This window comes from Crinia signifera, chromosome 8 (assembly GCF_055691185.1).
Source record: "Crinia signifera chromosome 8, ASM5569118v1, whole genome shotgun sequence".
NCBI lineage: Eukaryota > Metazoa > Chordata > Amphibia > Anura > Myobatrachidae > Crinia > Crinia signifera.
In genome coordinates, this window is record NC_139224.1 from 157,750,376 (window position 1) to 157,767,703 (window position 17,328).

At 45.6% G+C, this 17,328-nt stretch overlaps 2 protein-coding genes across 4 annotated transcripts in view; one reads left to right on the forward strand and one right to left on the reverse strand.

Annotated features, from left to right (window-relative positions):
• The window catches only part of TOE1 (target of EGR1, exonuclease), a 56,258-nt gene that overhangs the window by 18,397 nt on the left and 20,533 nt on the right, over positions 1 to 17,328 (forward strand). The window lies entirely within an intron of this gene.
• Positions 3,453 to 17,261, reverse strand: MUTYH (mutY DNA glycosylase). Of its 3 annotated transcripts, none has more exons than XM_083157503.1 (16): positions 17,107 to 17,261; positions 16,404 to 16,498; positions 16,073 to 16,191; positions 15,755 to 15,794; positions 12,550 to 12,623; positions 12,419 to 12,460; positions 9,936 to 10,007; positions 8,967 to 9,080; positions 8,771 to 8,868; positions 8,525 to 8,669; positions 8,259 to 8,349; positions 7,063 to 7,245; positions 6,837 to 6,982; positions 6,425 to 6,592; positions 4,854 to 4,904; positions 3,453 to 4,761 (listed from the first exon to the last, which is right to left on the reverse strand). In XM_083157503.1, the coding sequence occupies exons 2-16, from the start codon at positions 16,492 to 16,494 to the stop codon at positions 4,648 to 4,650; spliced, it is 1,548 nt and encodes a 515-aa protein (XP_083013629.1). In that variant the 5' UTR covers positions 16,495 to 16,498; positions 17,107 to 17,261; the 3' UTR covers positions 3,453 to 4,647. The 3 variants fall into 3 exon arrangements, with proteins under 3 accessions (XP_083013629.1, XP_083013628.1, XP_083013630.1); XM_083157502.1 differs by having other exon boundaries at positions 7,063 to 7,248; XM_083157504.1 differs by lacking the exon at positions 16,404 to 16,498 and having other exon boundaries at positions 7,063 to 7,248; positions 17,107 to 17,260.

The window sequence follows — 17,328 nt, forward strand, 5'->3', positions numbered from 1 at the left end:
CGTCCAAAACTGTTCACCGCTATCTGTCGGGAAATAGGGGCGTATTATGGGCGTCATGCGGAATGACACATGGGCGTAGTTTCAAAGTGGGCAAAACGGGGCGGAAACATGGGCGGACACGGGGGAGTACACTTATGTTGGGGGGCGTACATTCGGAAACCACTCCGAATGCACGCGATCAAAAAGGGCAGAAATGTGCGGTGTCCACAAGTGTACTATTGCTTTGCGGACACCACTCGTTCATGCGCTAGGCGAACGTACGCCTAATGACTACAACCATTAACACCTGAACCCAATAGAATCTACTCCTTTACTCATTACTCACTAATAGGACGCTTGTCAGTGCTTTAATTGAAACCATTGCTGCTTCAAGGAAACCTTACTAGTCCCCCTCATATGCTGTACTTGTCAGACACTTTAAAACTGCTAACAATGGACATGACAGAATATTAATACTAGCAATACACATGTGTATTCGACATGTTCCAAATAAGCAGTTTTTTATGAGGATAGGTAATTGAATAAGTGGGTCATGTGATGTATAGCAGAAGATACTTCATAGTGGGTTGTTTGGCGTAAATACTCCGCTTACGTGCGGTAGCACCGCTTGGCTCCCGTTCGGATGCGGTATTCCCGAGCATACCTGTAATACTCTGTAATACCGTGCCGAATCGGAGTGTTTCTCCCGCACACGCATGCTTTGTATGTCGTCCGTAAACACGCCCTGTTCTTAAAGAGTGAGTCCGTCCGAATGCGGAGGACACGTGGGCGTTTCGACGGACGATGGCCGCATGCGGCAAAACGCCGTGGCGTGCGGACCGCTCCGTAAGAATGCGGGAATTTCCGCACAGATCAGAATAAGGGCCTAAGACACTCCCAGGTGCCCTAGCTTTGCGTGCTCCTGTACGGGAACAGGACGGGCAGCTGACATTCTGGTGATGTCAGCTGCCCGCCCCCGGCAGCCGGATCACTGCCTAATTTCCATGGGACGCCAGTGTTTTTATTGGAAAACCTCATAGGTGCATCCCCTCGCTGCCGGCCTCCCTAATATATAAAAGTGAGGCCAGCTGGTGCTTATGAGCCTATATTTATGTGGAGGCGCTCCACCCTGTGGAGGGCCCGGGTCTGCTGGAGGGAGCACAGCCTCTCTCCCCAGCTCAGTAGACACTGCTCAGCGCTGTGTGCTGAGCTGGGGAGAGAGATCGCTGCAGCGGCAGCCTGTCCTCTCTCTCCCTCTGTGTGTGCAATATAGATCCCGCCTCCTGCAAAATGTAAATTTTTTTTTTAAATGGGGTTGTCGCCTCACCCCTCACATAGGCCATGCCCCCATCATTTTAATGGAGCCCGTCCGACCTCTCGGCACCCCTGCATCCAAGCCCATTGTTAATCTAGCCCTGATGGGTCCCCAAAGGCTTCCCCCACAAGGGGGGTTTTCCTCTCCAGAGTGCTGAAGGATGACTGTTCTTGTGTCCAGAGGTTGCCCCAGTATGTGTCTGTTACACCATAAATAACATGCTGGAACAGGGGCTCCGATTGGAACCAATCTCTGCGATGTGTAAGAAATAAAATGAGTGCAAATATGATGACTACTCCTCAGTTAGGACAAACTGTACACAATCGTCAGAGTGTATGTCTATAATAGAGTACATCGGAGAAGGATCCCAAGTATCCCTCTCCTGGAACGTTTTGCATAATGTAGAGCAGGGGTAGCCAACTCCAGTCCTCAAGAGCTACCAACAGTTCAGGATTTCCAGGTCTTCTCACAGAATCGCAAGTGAAATAATTAGCCCCACCTGTGGGTCTGTTAGAATGTGTCAGTGAGTAATTAGTACACCTCTGCTGCAGCTAGGTCCAATGGAAAATGTGCACTGTTGGTAGCTCTCGAGGACTGGAGTTGGCTACCACTGAGCTATATAGTGTGACAGAGACAGCATCTCTCCACATGACCGTAATGTGGAGGATCCAGACCAGGTTTTGGAGCAGTAGCAGCAGCCAGGTGTGTAATCAGCAGCACCTGGGATGTCATGATATAAGTGTTTCCAGGGCAGAGTGCTCTTGCTCTTGATGGTGGATTAAGCTACCCAAGTTTTATTAGGAACTATGCCCAATTCCACTTCTGCTATCTGGATAGTGATCAGTACACTACTCTGTGATCAGTCGCTATAGAATTACACAATGGGGTTTATTCTGGTTCGCTTGTAATGGTAAATTCCTTCTCAAATGGACAAAACCATGTGCACTGCAGGGGGGCAGATGTAACGTGCAGAGAGAGAGTTAGATTTGGGTGAGTTATTTTGTTTCTGTGCAGGGAAAATACTGACTGCTTTATGTTTCCACTGCAATATAGATCTCACTTTGAAGTAAAACCCCACCCAAATATAATTCTCTCTGCACAAGTAACATCTGCCCCACCTGCAGAGCACATGGTTTTGTCCATGAGAAGGAATTTGCCTTTGTGAGTGAACCAGAATAAGGGCCCATGAACGGATCTTCCAAAGACGCTTTTATAAAATACTTTGTTACAAAATGAAAAACTTTATTGGATAGAAAAATAAGTAACAAACATCTCACTTTCAAAATGTAGTCTTGGCTGTAGGCCGGCCTTAGTGGCTGAATACATAGTGGCTTACATAAAGATCAGAAGTGCATAAGGTACTCTTTACCTAGAACGGCGCCCGTCGCGGGCATCGCGGGTACATTTATGTATGGCCGCGACGCGACCGACGCGATGCCCGCGATTTCCCATTGAAACCAATGTTAAACATGGAAATCGTGTCGGTCGCGTCGCGGCCGGCCATAAATGTACCCGCGATGCCCGCGACGCGATGCTCCCGATTTCCCATAGGAATCAATGTTAAAAGGCGCGATGGACCCGATTTTACTGTTAAATGGCTCAATCCACCCGATTTGGCCATAGGAATCAATGTTAAATGGGCCACAGAGCCCATTAACCCTTAAATGTCCCCCCAAATTTTTAACGCCACCCCACGATCCACGCCAACCCGAAGCGTGGCGAGCGCAGCGAGCCCGCGAGGGGAGGCGGTACGCGTCCTCCGACCTTTTCATGCCCTACTATCCACTAGGGCGTGGTGTGAGAATATAATAGTGTGGCGAGCGCAGCGAGCCACCGAGCCCGAAGCGTGGCGAGCCCCGCGAGGGGACGCGGATACCTTCACAGTTATGCGCGTCCCCTCGCGGGCTTCACAGGTGTCCGTGGCGAGGCGGACACCTGTGAAGCCCGCGAGGGGACGCGTCTACCTGTGAAGGTATCCGCGTCCCCTCGCGGGGCTCGCCACGCTTCGGGCTCGCTGCGCTCGCCACACTATTATATTCTCACACCACGCCCTAGTGGATAGTAGGGCATGAAAAGGTCGGAGGACGTGTACCGCCGCCGCTCGCCACGCTTCGGGTTGGCGTGGATCGTGGGGTGGCGTTAAAAATTTGGGGGGACATTTAAGGGTTAATTTGGCCTATTTGGCCCCAAATCGGGTCCATTGAGGCATTTAACAGTAAAATCGCGGTCAATCTGCCGTTTTAACATTGTTCCCTATGGGAAAATCGCGGTGATCGCGGGCATCGCGGCCATCCCGATTTGCCCGCGATGACCGCGATTTTTACCCCCGACGACCGCGATTTCAATCGCTGGCGCCGTTCTAGGTAAAGAGTACCGTGCATAATTCAGTTATCTCCCACATACAATAAAACATCTTCCTTCCCCCTAAACCCTATATGTTTGTGTACACATAACTGTCATTTATAATCCTTACTAATACTATTCTGTTACAAAGCTCTAACTTCTTAGTTCTATAAAATGTAGGGGCCGGTGTTAGGACCACTGCAGAGTTATAGGCTTTAGGTCAGGCATGTCCAAACTGAGGCCCTCCAGCTGTTGTGAAACTACACATCCCAGCATACCTTGCAATCATTTTTTAACATTCCCTAATAGCAAACGGTGGCAATGCATGATGGGACTTGTAGTTTCACAACAGCTGGAGGGCCAAAATTTGGACATGCCTGCTTTAGGTGGTACATTATTGAACATAAGAATTTCACAGAGTAAAAACATCATTTTAATTCAATATGACTAGTAAACAGTTTTTTTAATTGGCGTCTAAAGGTGGCCATACATCTACAGATCGATTGTCAGATCTGGCTGGTTGGAACAAAAACCTGGTAATATCTGAATGACAGTTTTTGGCAGTTTTCCAGCAATTCAAAGCAAATGGTCAACTGTCATTTGCTCTCATCCATTACCAGGATTTTGTTCCAACCAGCCCAATCTGACAATTGTTCTGTAGATGTATGGCCAGCTTAAGAGTTTCCATAATTGGGGCAAGTGGACAAGCACTGTATATCGAAAAGCGAGTGTGCACTACACAGATTCATGTACACGGAGCAATGTTGCCTAAATATCATTAATCAGTATAACAATATATAAAATGTAAGATTGGCAACGTGTGAGGTGTACACTGAGAGCAATGGATGGTTCACCCGATCTGCATGTCAGTAGCCGCTGATCTGTAGTAGATTGACTTGATCAGATTCTGGCTAATACCAGCTATGACCTTTCTAAGAAGTTGCTGCAAGAAAGCAGCTAGGCAATATAACCGTTCTGTCCCAGCAGAATCCGGTCGCTGCAGTTAGAGGTCACTTCTTGGCGGTGGGTTTGAAGAAACTTTGTATTGACCTCTGCTTCTCCTCCATCTTGACCTTCCTGGATAATGGTTGGATGCCCGCTTCACCTCTTTTCCTTTTTTTCAACTGCAAAACAGAATCAATGTATCACGCAGGTCCCTAAGTGAAACAAGAGGACACAGCGGTGTGTGACAATCACTCAGGAGTGCGACACTCACAGTTTCTGTGCAGCTGCTCAGCATATTCTTGCTCTCACACAACTTTATGATCTGTAGAGAGAGAATACGGAGGAGTCAGAAAACCCTGGGCAGACAGTGGCTGTATTTCACCAGCAATGGAGATAGTTACACTGCATCAGGCCTAAGATCAATCACTGTCCTTACACCCGATAGGCCACTGGGCTTTATACAGGGCCACTTGTTATATGGTTTGGCTGCACTGAGCCGCAAGTGAGACAACAAGCACGAAGGCTAGAAGGGAGGTCCACAAATAGTTGGTGTAATGGTTACATTACTGCCTCACAGCACTGAGGTTATGGGTTCTATCCCCACCATGTGTTATATATACGGGGCAGTACAGATGGTGTAATGGTTACATTACTGCCTCACAGCGCTGAGGTCATGGGTTCTATTCCCACCATGTGTTATATATACGGGGCAGTACGGATGGTGTAATGGTTACATTACTGCCTCACAGCGCTGAGGTCATGGGTTCTATCCCCACCATGTGTTATATATACGGGGCAGTACAGATGGTGTAATGGTTAGCATTACTGCCTCACAGCACTGAGGTCATGGGTTCTATTCCCACCATGTGTTATATATATACGGGGCAGTACGGATGGTGTAATGGTTGGCGTTACTGCCTCACAGCACTGAGGTCATGGGTTCTATCCCCACCATGTGTTATATATACGGGGCAGTACGGACGGTGTAATGGTTAGTATTACTGCCTCACAGTGCTGAGGTCATGAGTTCTATCCCCACCATGTGTTATATATACAGGGCAGTACGGACGGTGTAATGGTTAGTATTACTGCCTCACAGCACTGAGGTCATGGGTTCTATCCCACCATGTGTTATATATACGGGGCAGTACAGACGGTGTAATGGTTAGCATTACTGCCTCACAGCGCTGAGGTCATGGGTTCTATCCCCACCATGTGTTATATATACAGGGCAGTACGGATGGTGTAATGGTTAGCATTACTGCCTCACAGCGCTGAGGTCATGGGTTCTATCCCCACCATGTGTTATATATACGGGGCAGCACGGATGGTGTAATGGTTAGCATTACTGCCTCACAGTGCTGAGGTCATGGGTACTATTCCCACCATGTGTTATATATACGGGACAGTACGGATGTAATGGTTAGCATTACTGCCTCACAGCGCTGAGGTCATGGGTTCTATCCCCACCATGTGTTATATATATATGGGCAGTACGGACGGAGTAATGGTTAGCATTACTGCCTCACAGCGCTGAGGTCATGGGTTCTATCCCCACCATGTGTTTTATATATATGGGCAGTACGGACGGAGTAATGGTTAGCATTACTGCCTCACAGCACTGAGGTCATGGGTTCTATTCCCACCATGGCCCTAACTGTGTGGAGTTTGTATATTCTCCCCGGGTTTTTTTTTTTAATTAACCCTACAATGTCTGTGTGTGCGTGTACATGTGGTAGGTAATATAATTTATAAGCAGGGCAGGGAATGTTCAAATATTCTCTGTAAAGCGATGCAGAATATGTGTGCGCTATATAAATAACTGGAAATAAATACATGTACCTTTTTCATGGCGGTGGAGACGGCAGAATCTAGAAACTGTTTCATGGTGACCCAGCGGTAAGCGATGTGCTTGGGATCCTCTACCTTTATAGGGCAACTTTCTGGGTGGCTCAGAGACAGGAAATAAACCAGATAGGTCTGGTTGATGTGGGAAAAAATATGGACGAGCTGTCGGAGAATAGAAATACGTGGTGCTAAGATAGTATAATAACGTGGACTATATCTGGGAGTTTGCAGTGAACAGGCTGCCTGTCTATATGCTTGGAAAGAACCTATGTTCCAGGTTACCCAATTTAGAATTAGGAGGTTATTTGTCAACCTTGTCATAGTCCTGGACATCTGGCTGATACCACCCTTCTGTGTCTCTGTTCTTCTACCCATACATACTGTATATCTCCCTAAGGACGCTTACCTCCCCTGCAAACTGCAAGTCTTTTTCCGCGATCTCCCGACCGGTCACTTCATGGAGACGACTGCACAGAGTACGCTCCCGTTCCTTCACAGTGTGGTCCTTCTCCAAGAGCATGCTGGGAAACTCCCACATCCCAGCCAGAAGTCCTATATGAGAGGAGAGTGTGAGGATGTGTTACAGGTGTGCGGACCAGGGAAACGTACATGTAAATCGCACAGTGACATACCTGTCTGGGGTCTCTGTACTAATAAGTACTCCATCTCCCCCAACTGTCCGCATCTCTCCCACACACAGGTGACGGTTTGCTCCACTCGCGAAGCTTTCTTTGCAGACTTGCGGGGGAAGTTTGCCACACCCAGGCTGCGGTCCCACGGGGTACTTGATGGGATACATAGTGGACATGACGCGACTGCTGCAGAGAAACACCATGTTACAATATAATATAGTGTTAGCGGCTTGACACCCCCCGCCCCCCCCCCGCTCTATAACACCACATACCACGTTCCCAGCCATGCAATCCTGCTAGACTATGGACTACAGGAATGGGTGCCGCTGAGACATGTGCATGCTAGCGATGGGACAGACCTTACACAATTACATAGATCTTCCATATACCAAATGTGTTCAGAAAGCTGTGATACGTTTTAGCTATGACCACATATTCTTGTCCTAGAGGCTTACAGTTTAAAATAGCCTCCTAGAAGAAATATCATACTCCTATATTTCAGTGGGGCAGATGTATGGGATGCAGTTACAATCCCGGCGGTCAGGATCCCGGCGTTCAGAATCCCGACTGCCGAAATGCCGACACATTCTCCCTCCGTGGGTATCCACGACACCCCTGGAGGGAGAATAAATTAGTGTGCCGAGCATAGCGAGGCACCGGGCCCGCTGCGTGGCGAGCGCAGCGAGCCCGCAAGGGGGGGCGATACACGTCCCCCCCTTGTCGGCATTTCGGCTGTCGGGATTCTGAACGCCGGGATCCCGACCGCCGGGATTCAATACTGAATCCAGATGTATGTGGCAGTGATAAGAGAGTAGAAGTGAGCCAGTGGCAACCAATCAGCACTGAAGTAACATCTATAATTTGCATACTATAAAATTACACAGTGCAGCTGATTGGTTGCCATGGGCCACTTCTCCACTGGCTCACTCCTCCTCCCTCATCACTGCTTCATACATCTGCCGCTCAGTTCTCCAGGGCGGGACCATGTACTCTCAACCAAAGAAATGTCTCTTATACTAAGCTCATAATTCAGAATAGTCTGAGCGAAGACAGCTGTATAGGTGTGACGATGAGGTCTTAAGCCCTGTACACACCTGGAGATATAATGAGCGATATTGACACTTCTAAAAGCGATACCATTCATTATATCTATATATATATACATTAACCTGATGCTTCTTTCCCGTCACACTCACCACATTCCTCGATGTCAGAGGTTATCCCGGGCTGATTGTCAGCTCTTCCGTTCACAAGCTTACTGAGGGCGGATGCGGAATCCAGCTCCACCTACAACACACAGAAACACCAGTCTGACTCCATGACCAAGCCCGGTGACACTGGGTCTGCGTTACCAAGACCCATTAAATGCGATACATTCAATAATGGAAGCGTCCGGCTGGGTTACCACTTACATTATTGTTATCATTATTGGAGTAAATCTCACTATTATAGAATACATTACCTTCTTATAAGCCTGGCAGAGGTTCTGCAGTGGACATTCGGTGCACATGGGTTTTTTGGGCATGCAGACCGTGGCCCCTAGTTCCATCATGGCCTGGTTGAAATCTCCTGGTTGATCTGGGTCAACAAGAGCATTTGCCAGGTTCCTGCATTGACAACAAGCCTGTATGAAGGTCCCCAGTTTCTTAGAGAACAGACAGAAGCCACAGCCCAGCATCCGGTTCTGTCAGCCACTATCATAACTTACCAAAGGGCATCAGTGACTGCCGGGGTGCCAACGTCCGCTCCAATACATCGCAACCGACTCAAAACCCTTATCACATTCCCGTCCACGACGCCCGTCACCTGGGGCGATACAAGGGAGACTGCAAAGCTCAGAAAGCTCCAACAGGGACATAGTAGGGATAATCCTTAGCCTAAGGAATGCTTCATCTTAGATTTACCTGCCCATAGGAGATAGAGGCCACTGCCCCAGCCGTGTATCGGCCCACTCCTGGCAGGAGTTTCTGTAGGTCTTCCGCTGTACGGGGCATCTGACCTCCCATCTGCTCCACCACCTGGAGACACGGAACATGACGTTATTCAACAGGTATAACAGCAGAGGTCTTGGCCATTATTCAGATCGCAGTACAAATTTGTTCTCAAAATGGGCAAAACCATGTGCACTGCAGGTGGGGCAGATGTAACATGTGCAGAGAGTTAGTTTTGGGTGGGGTGTGTTGAATCTGAAATCTAAATTGCAGTGTAAAAATAATGCAGCCAGTATTTCCCCTGCACAGAAACAAAATAACTCACCCAAATCTAATTCTCTCTGCACATGTTACATCTGCCCCACCTGCAGTGCACATGGCTTTGCTTCATTTTGAGAACTGGTAACTAATACTTGATAATTATTACAGGCATTACTAACACTCATGGGGATATGTATCAAATCTTCAAAAGAGATAAAGTGGAGAGGTTGCCCACATCCCAGATTGTAATATTATAATCTGGCTGGTTATTATGAGTAATTCAGTTTATCGCTCTCAAAAGTCTTTCTCCCCCCCCCCCCCCCCCCCCCCCAGTATGGGCCTTATTCTAGTTCACTCTTTCTGACAAAATCCTTCTTAGATGGACAAAACCATGTGCACTGCAGGGGGGCAGATGTAACTTGTGCAGAGAGAATTAGATTTGGGTGAGGTTTTACTTCAAAGTGAGATCTATATTGCAGTGCAAAATTAAAGCAGCCAGTATTTACCGTGCACAGAAACAAAATAACTCACCCAAATCTAACTCTCTCTGCACATGTTACACCTGCCCCCCCTGCAGTGCACATGGTTTTGTCCATCTAAGAAGGATTTTGTCAGAAAGAGTGAACTAGAATAAGGCCCAATGTATCTGGTGGTTGAGCCTATTCTGTGGCCTTTACTCACCTTCTGTGCCCCTTCATGCAGCCGCCTGCCCCGGGAGTAATACCCCAGACCTGACCACTGCTCATTGACCTCCTGGGGGGTACAGGAAAATAAGGCATCACTGAGAACATTTAATAGGGGAAACATAGAAACAATATAAACTAAGAAAACAATGATATATCTGAATCTGATATATACAGGAACAATCAGGGGTGCATTAACTCCTGAAAGAGACCTTATTAGGTCCCCCCCCCACTAATCTTGTGCCAGCAGCACCGTCTTCTGTGTGATATTTGGGTGGCACAGTGCCAGAGTATTTGCCAATACCAGTGCCTGCTTTCTGAAAATATCACTGAGAAGATGGCACTGCAGGTGCATTAAATAGTGGGGGTCCCACTACATGTGTGGTGTGGGCCCCTTGGCCAATGGCTTGTGTGTACCATGCATCCTGCATCCATTACAGCAGAAACACCAATAATATATTATAGTGACCAGGGCGCTTTATAGAATACACTGCATCACCCCCAAACCCCCCCAATTACAGTGCCTGCATTTCATTCTGATGTATATCGTCAGGAGTGTGATAAGGCACATTCCGGATATATAGAACCTGCTATACTCTATACTCAGCTGTACCTCCAATGATGCTGTGGCGAGATCATGCACACACATATATAGAATCTGCTATACTCTATACTCAGCTGTACCTCCAGTGGTGCTGTGGCGAGATCATGCACACACATATATAGAACCTGCTATACTCTATACTCAGCTGTACCTCCAATGATGACGCGGCGACATCATGCACACACATATATATATATATAGAACCTGCTATACTCTATACTCAGCTGTACCTCCAATGATGACGCGGCGAGATCATGCACACACATATATATAGAACCTGCTATACTCTATACTCAGCTGTACCTCCAATGATGACGCGGCGACATCATGCACACACATATATATATATATAGAACCTGCTATACTCTATACTCAGCTGTACCTCCAGTGATGCTGTGGCGAGATCATGCACACACATATATAGAACCTGCTATACTCTATACTTAGCTGTACCTCCAATGATGCTGTGGCGAGATCATGCAAACACATATATAGAACCTGCTATACTCTATACTTAGCTGTACCTCCAATGATGCTGTGGCGAGATCATGCACACACATATATAGAATCTGCTATACTCTATACTCAGCTGTACCTCCAATGATGCTGTGGCGAGATCATGCACACACATATATAGAACCTGCTATACTCTATACTCAGCTGTACCTCCAATGATGCTGTGGCGAGATCATGCACACATATATATAGAACCTGCTATACTCTTACTAAACTGTACCTCCAATAATGCTGTGGCGAGATCATGCAAACACATTTATAGAACCTGCTATACTCTATACTTAGCTGTACCTCCAATGATGCTGTGGCGAGATCATGCACACACATATATAGAACCTGCTATACTCTATACTCAGCTGTACCTCCAATGATGCTGTGGCGAAATCATGCACACACATATATAGAACCTGCTATACTCTATACTCAGCTGTACCTCCAATGATGACGCGGCGAGATCATGCACACACATATATAGAACCTGCTATACTCTATACTCAGCTGTACCTCCAATGATGCTGTGGCGAGATCATGCAAACACATTTATAGAACCTGCTATACTCTATACTTAGCTGTACCTCCAATGATGCTGTGGCGAGATCATGCACACACATATATAGAATCTGCTATACTCTATACTCAGCTGTACCTCCAATGATGCTGTGGCGAGATCATGCACACACATATATAGAACTGCTATACTCTATACTCAGCTGTACCTCCAGTGATGCCGCAGCGAGATCATGCACACATATATATAGAACCTGCTATACTCTATACTCAGCTGTACCTCCAATGATGCCGCAGCGAGATCATGCACACATATATATAGAACCTGCTATACTCTTACTAAGCTGTACCTCCAATGATGCTGTGGCGAGATCATGCACACATATATAGAACCTGCTATACTCTATACTCAGCTGTACCTCCAATGATGACGCGGCGAGATCATGCACACACATATATAGAACCTGCTATACTCTATACTCAGCTGTACCTCCAATGATGCTGTGGCGAGATCATGCACACACATATATAGAACCTGCTATACTCTTACTAAGCTGTACCTCCAATGATGCTGTGGCGAGATCATACAAACACATTTATAGAACCTGCTATACTCTATACTTAGCTGTACCTCCAATGATGCTGTGGCGAGATCATGCACACACATATATAGAATCTGCTATACTCTATACTAAGCTGTACCTCCAATGATGCTGTGGCGAGATCATGCACACACATATATAGAACCTGCTATACTCTATACTCAGCTGTACCTCCAATGATGCTGTGGCGAGATCATGCACACACATATATATATATATATAGAATCTGCTATACTCTATACTCAGCTGTACCTCCAATGATGCTGTGGCGAGATCATGCACGGTCGGCCACTTCTATAGGGAGTAAGAACAGGGATTAAGATCACTGCAATAAATGTCTGGTTCCGCTCACGTCTCCCTCTCGCCCACAGACATCACATCACCTTCATCCACTTGTTGTAGTAGTCGATGACTGAGGCCACCTGAGTCTGCTGCAGCATCACCTCTGACACCCAGACTGTGAGAGGAGGAGACACATTACACCTCTGACACTGCAATGGCTAACATGAGCCTTCCGGCACAGACACTGTATTATAATGCACTTACATCACACATATAATATAACGCCCTTACATCACACACGTAATATAACGCCCTTACATCACACACGTAATATAACGCCCTTACATCACACACATAATATAACGCCCTTACATCACACACATAATATAACGCCCTTACATCACACACGTAATATAACGCCCTTACGTCACACACGTAATATAACGCCCCTACATCACACACATAATATAACGCCCTTACATCACACACGTAATATAACGCCCTTACATCTCACACATATAATATAACGCCCTTACATCACACACATAATATAACGCCCTTACATCACACACATATAATATAACGCCCTTACATCACACACATAATATAACGCCCTTACATCACACACATAATATAACACCCTTACATCACACACATAATATAACGCCCTTACATCACACACATAATATAACGCCCTTACATCACACGCATAATATAACGCCCTTACGTCACACACATATAATATAACGCCCTTACATCACACACATAATATAACGCCCTTACATCACACACATAATATAACGCCCTTACGTCACACACATAATATAACGCCCTTACATCACACACGTAATATAACGCCCTTACATCACACACGTAATATAACGCCCTTACATCACACACATAATATAACGCCCTTACATCTCACACATATAATATAACGCCCTTACATCACACACATAATATAACGCCCTTACGTCACACACATAATATAACGCCCTTACATCACACACATAATATAACGCCCTTACATCACACGCATAATATAACGCCCTTACACCACACGCATAATATAACGCCCTTACATCTCACACATATAATATAACGCCCTTACATCACACACATAATATAACGCCCTTACATCACACACATAATATAACGCCCTTACGTCACACACATAATATAACGCCCTTACGTCACACACGTAATATAACGCCCTTACGTCACACACATAATATAACGCCCTTACATCACACACGTAATATAACGCCCTTACGTCACACACATAATATAACGCCCTTACATCACACACATAATATAACGCCCTTACATCACACACGTAATATAACGCCCTTACATCCCACACATAATATAACGCCCTTACGTCACACACGTAATATAACGCCCTTACGTCACATACGTAATATAACGCCCTTACATCACACACGTAATATAACGCCCTTACATCCCACACGTAATATAACGCCCTTACATCACACACATAATATAATGCCCTTACATCACACACATAATATAACGCCCTTACATCACACACGTAATATAACGCCCTTACATCACACACGTAATATAACGCCCTTACATCACACACGTAATATAACGCCCTTACATCACACACATAATATAACGCCCTTACATCACACACGTAATATAACGCCCTTACATCACACACATAATATAACGCCCTTACATCACACACATAATATAACGCCCTTACATCACACAGGTAATATAACGCCCTTACATCACACACGTAATATAACGCCCTTACATCACACACATAATATAACGCCCTTACATCACACACGTAATATAACGCCCTTACATCACACACGTAATATAACGCCCTTACATCACACACATAATATAACGCCCTTACATCACACACATAATATAACGCCCTTACATCACACACATAATATAATGGCTAAGATGAGACCTCCGGCACAGACACGGTATTATTTATAATGCCCTTACATCACACACATAGGTCCTTATTCTGGTTTACTTGCAAAGGCAATTTCCTTCTCAAATGAACAAAACCATGCTGGACTGCAGGTGGGGCAGATGTAACATGTGCAGAGTCAGTTAGATGGGTGTTATTTTGTTTCTGTGCAGGGTAATTACTGCCTGTTTTATTTTTACACTGCAATAAAGATCTCACTTTGAAGTAAAACCCCACCCACATCTAATTCTATGTGCACAAGTTACATCTGCCCCACCTGCTGTGCATATGGTTTTGTCCATTTGAGAAGGAATTTGCCTTTGTGAGAGACCAGAATAACGCCCATAATGAAATGATCATAACATCACACACATATTATAATGGCGGCAGGGACGGACCATTTAATGTTTCCTTTTTGTTGTTTTTGTTTCTCTATACAAACACTCAATAAGAAATACATGACATGATTCAACAACAAAAAATATGTTGGCTATATAAAGTATATAAAACCCCTCTGTTGTGACAAGAAAGCGGTCTCTGGTGCAATTTGCTGGAAATTGTAGCCGGAGGACTTATCACTGTCTCGGGGAAGAGTGCCTGTGGCAATTCCGCACAAGCAAGTACAGAGGTATTAATGGCTGACACATCTTTTCATTTCCGCTGACGCTTATGATTGGTTAGAATGTGGATTTGGAATATCAAACCCACAGTTTGGACAATAATCACAATTGTATTGCACCTGGCATAGGCCAGATCACCTCAGTCTCTGCTCCGCCCACTCAACCCTGCCCTCTGACATGGCTTGCCATTTTCCATCACCCATATACTGGGGCATGGCTGCACCCTGTGTCTCCACCCTGTTGCTCAGTACCAAGTCCCCAGCACCCCTCCCAGACACCCCCTCTGTCCAGTCTCCCTCATAGTGGGAGCCATTGGGATGAGCGGTTTACTGGTGAACCTATTATAACCTGAAATTACAAATGGTGACTAATGAGTGCTTTAATTATTTAGGGGAAGATGTAGGAAGCAGTGATAAGGGAGAAGTGAGCCAGAGGAGAAGCAGCCCATGCTAATCAATCAGCTGCTCTGTATGATTTTATAGTATTCAAATTTTAGATGTTACTTTAGTGCTGATTGGCTGCCATGTGCCACTTCTCCTCTGGCTCACTTCTCCCTTATCACTGCTTCATACATCTGCCCTTCAGTTCTGGCTGCAAGAACAGGCTACAACACATGACTACTGGGTCAGTCCAATGTCAGCATCCAGTCATATTTGCTGCTATACACAGACATCAAGATGGATCAAAGTGAAAAGTGATTATTTCACGAACAATTATTTACCTCACCTGAATACGCTCTGCGGTCCAAGTCACATTCTGTAGTGGCCTGAAATAAACATATTGTAATTACTGACTGGTATTACCACTAACAGGAAACAGCAATCTGTCCTACGTAGTAAGCAATCTGGAGCACCTTCATTGTATAAGTCTCTGAATCAGACCTAATATATTGGCACGAGCCATCAGCGCTCAGTTAATCCCATTCCACAGAACAATGTTGGGGTGAAGAGGCCATTTTGTGTTTCTTCAGGCACTGCATCAGACATTTTGTTGAAGACATGCACTACAGACAGTTAGCAATAAAACATGCCCAATATAACATACCAGCCTCCTCCACGGCAGGTCTCTCTTACAGCGGTCATACCAAGAGAGCAGACTCGTCCTCAGAGTGTCAGTCTCCAGAGAGGAGAAGGAGTGATATGGAGAGAGCTGGACTGGGGAATCTAGAACAAAATATGTACAATGAAGGGCCTGTCTCATCTGAGGTCAGCTGATGCTCACACTAGCTGCTGATTTAGACGCTAACTCAACTTTATATTGAGGAGAAATGTAATGTACTTCTGTGACATTGATCCATATAGTCCTGGCCACCAACCCCCCCAAGGCAGACAGACCATCCCCATACACACAGTTCCACCCGATCAAGACAACTCACCCAGTTTGTCAGTTGCGGGCTGTTTTTTGGGGGATATTGGCACATTCTTCGGGCGGGTCTGTGTGCCACGTTTTACTCCCGCTCTGCCCATTTTTCTGCAGTGAGGAACACGTTACTACATCACAATCTGCTGGTTCTAGATTGATTTTGGCATTATGGGCACTAGATTAGATTTAAAGCAGCTATGTTAAGGTAAGTGCTGGCAGAATGGTGATCTAAACCACAGGAGGATATCAGGAGCCACCAGAGACACTAATAGTACTGTAATCCGATTATTTTCTCATTTGTTTCTAGAAAAGACCCTCCATGATAATATCTGACATTGCAAATCACATCATTCCTAATAATGTACACATATCATTGTCTACAGTGTCTGATATTTCATATATATTAGTATCGCCAGTGTCTGTAAATTATATTCTATATCCCCAGTGACTCTATATGATAATGTAATATCTGATATTCCATACACATCAGTATCCCCAGTGTCTGTATATAATACATGTGATATCACATACAAACAGTATCCCCATTGTCTGTGTATGATATATGTGATACTACATACCCATCAATACCCAAGTGTCTGTATATTATATATGTGATATAACATACACATCAGTATGTCCAGTGTCTGTATATAATACATACACATCAGTACACAAGTGTCTGTATATGATAATAACACAACACTCTTATCACATACACATTAGTCTCAGTATCCCACAAAGGATTCTGGGTAACGGAGCCAGGGTAACACCGGTAACGTCACACACTGAGGTCGGAGATGTAATGGACCAGAGGTGTATACTGTACTCCGACCACAACAATCTCCACACTAGCCGCTCTTCTAGGCCCCGCCTTCATTCTCGCGTACCGTAGCTGATTGGCTCTTGGCAAGAGGAAAGATGACGCGCATGTGACTGAC

What these genes read in the sequence shown, in the direction of transcription:
- MUTYH (XM_083157502.1), bottom strand. Translation starts at nt 16,494, where the DNA reads ATGGGCAGAGCGGGAGTAAAACGTGGCACACAGACCCGCCCGAAGAAT. An exon ending in ACCTGCCGTGGAGGAGGCTG is followed by an intron (nt 15,795 to 16,072) that starts GTATGTTATATT and finishes TGTTTATTTCAG; the next exon opens with GCCACTACAGAATGTGACTT. An exon ending in TCGCCACAGCATCATTGGAG is followed by an intron (nt 10,008 to 12,418) that starts GTACAGCTGAGT and finishes TGTACCCCCCAG; the next exon opens with GAGGTCAATGAGCAGTGGTC.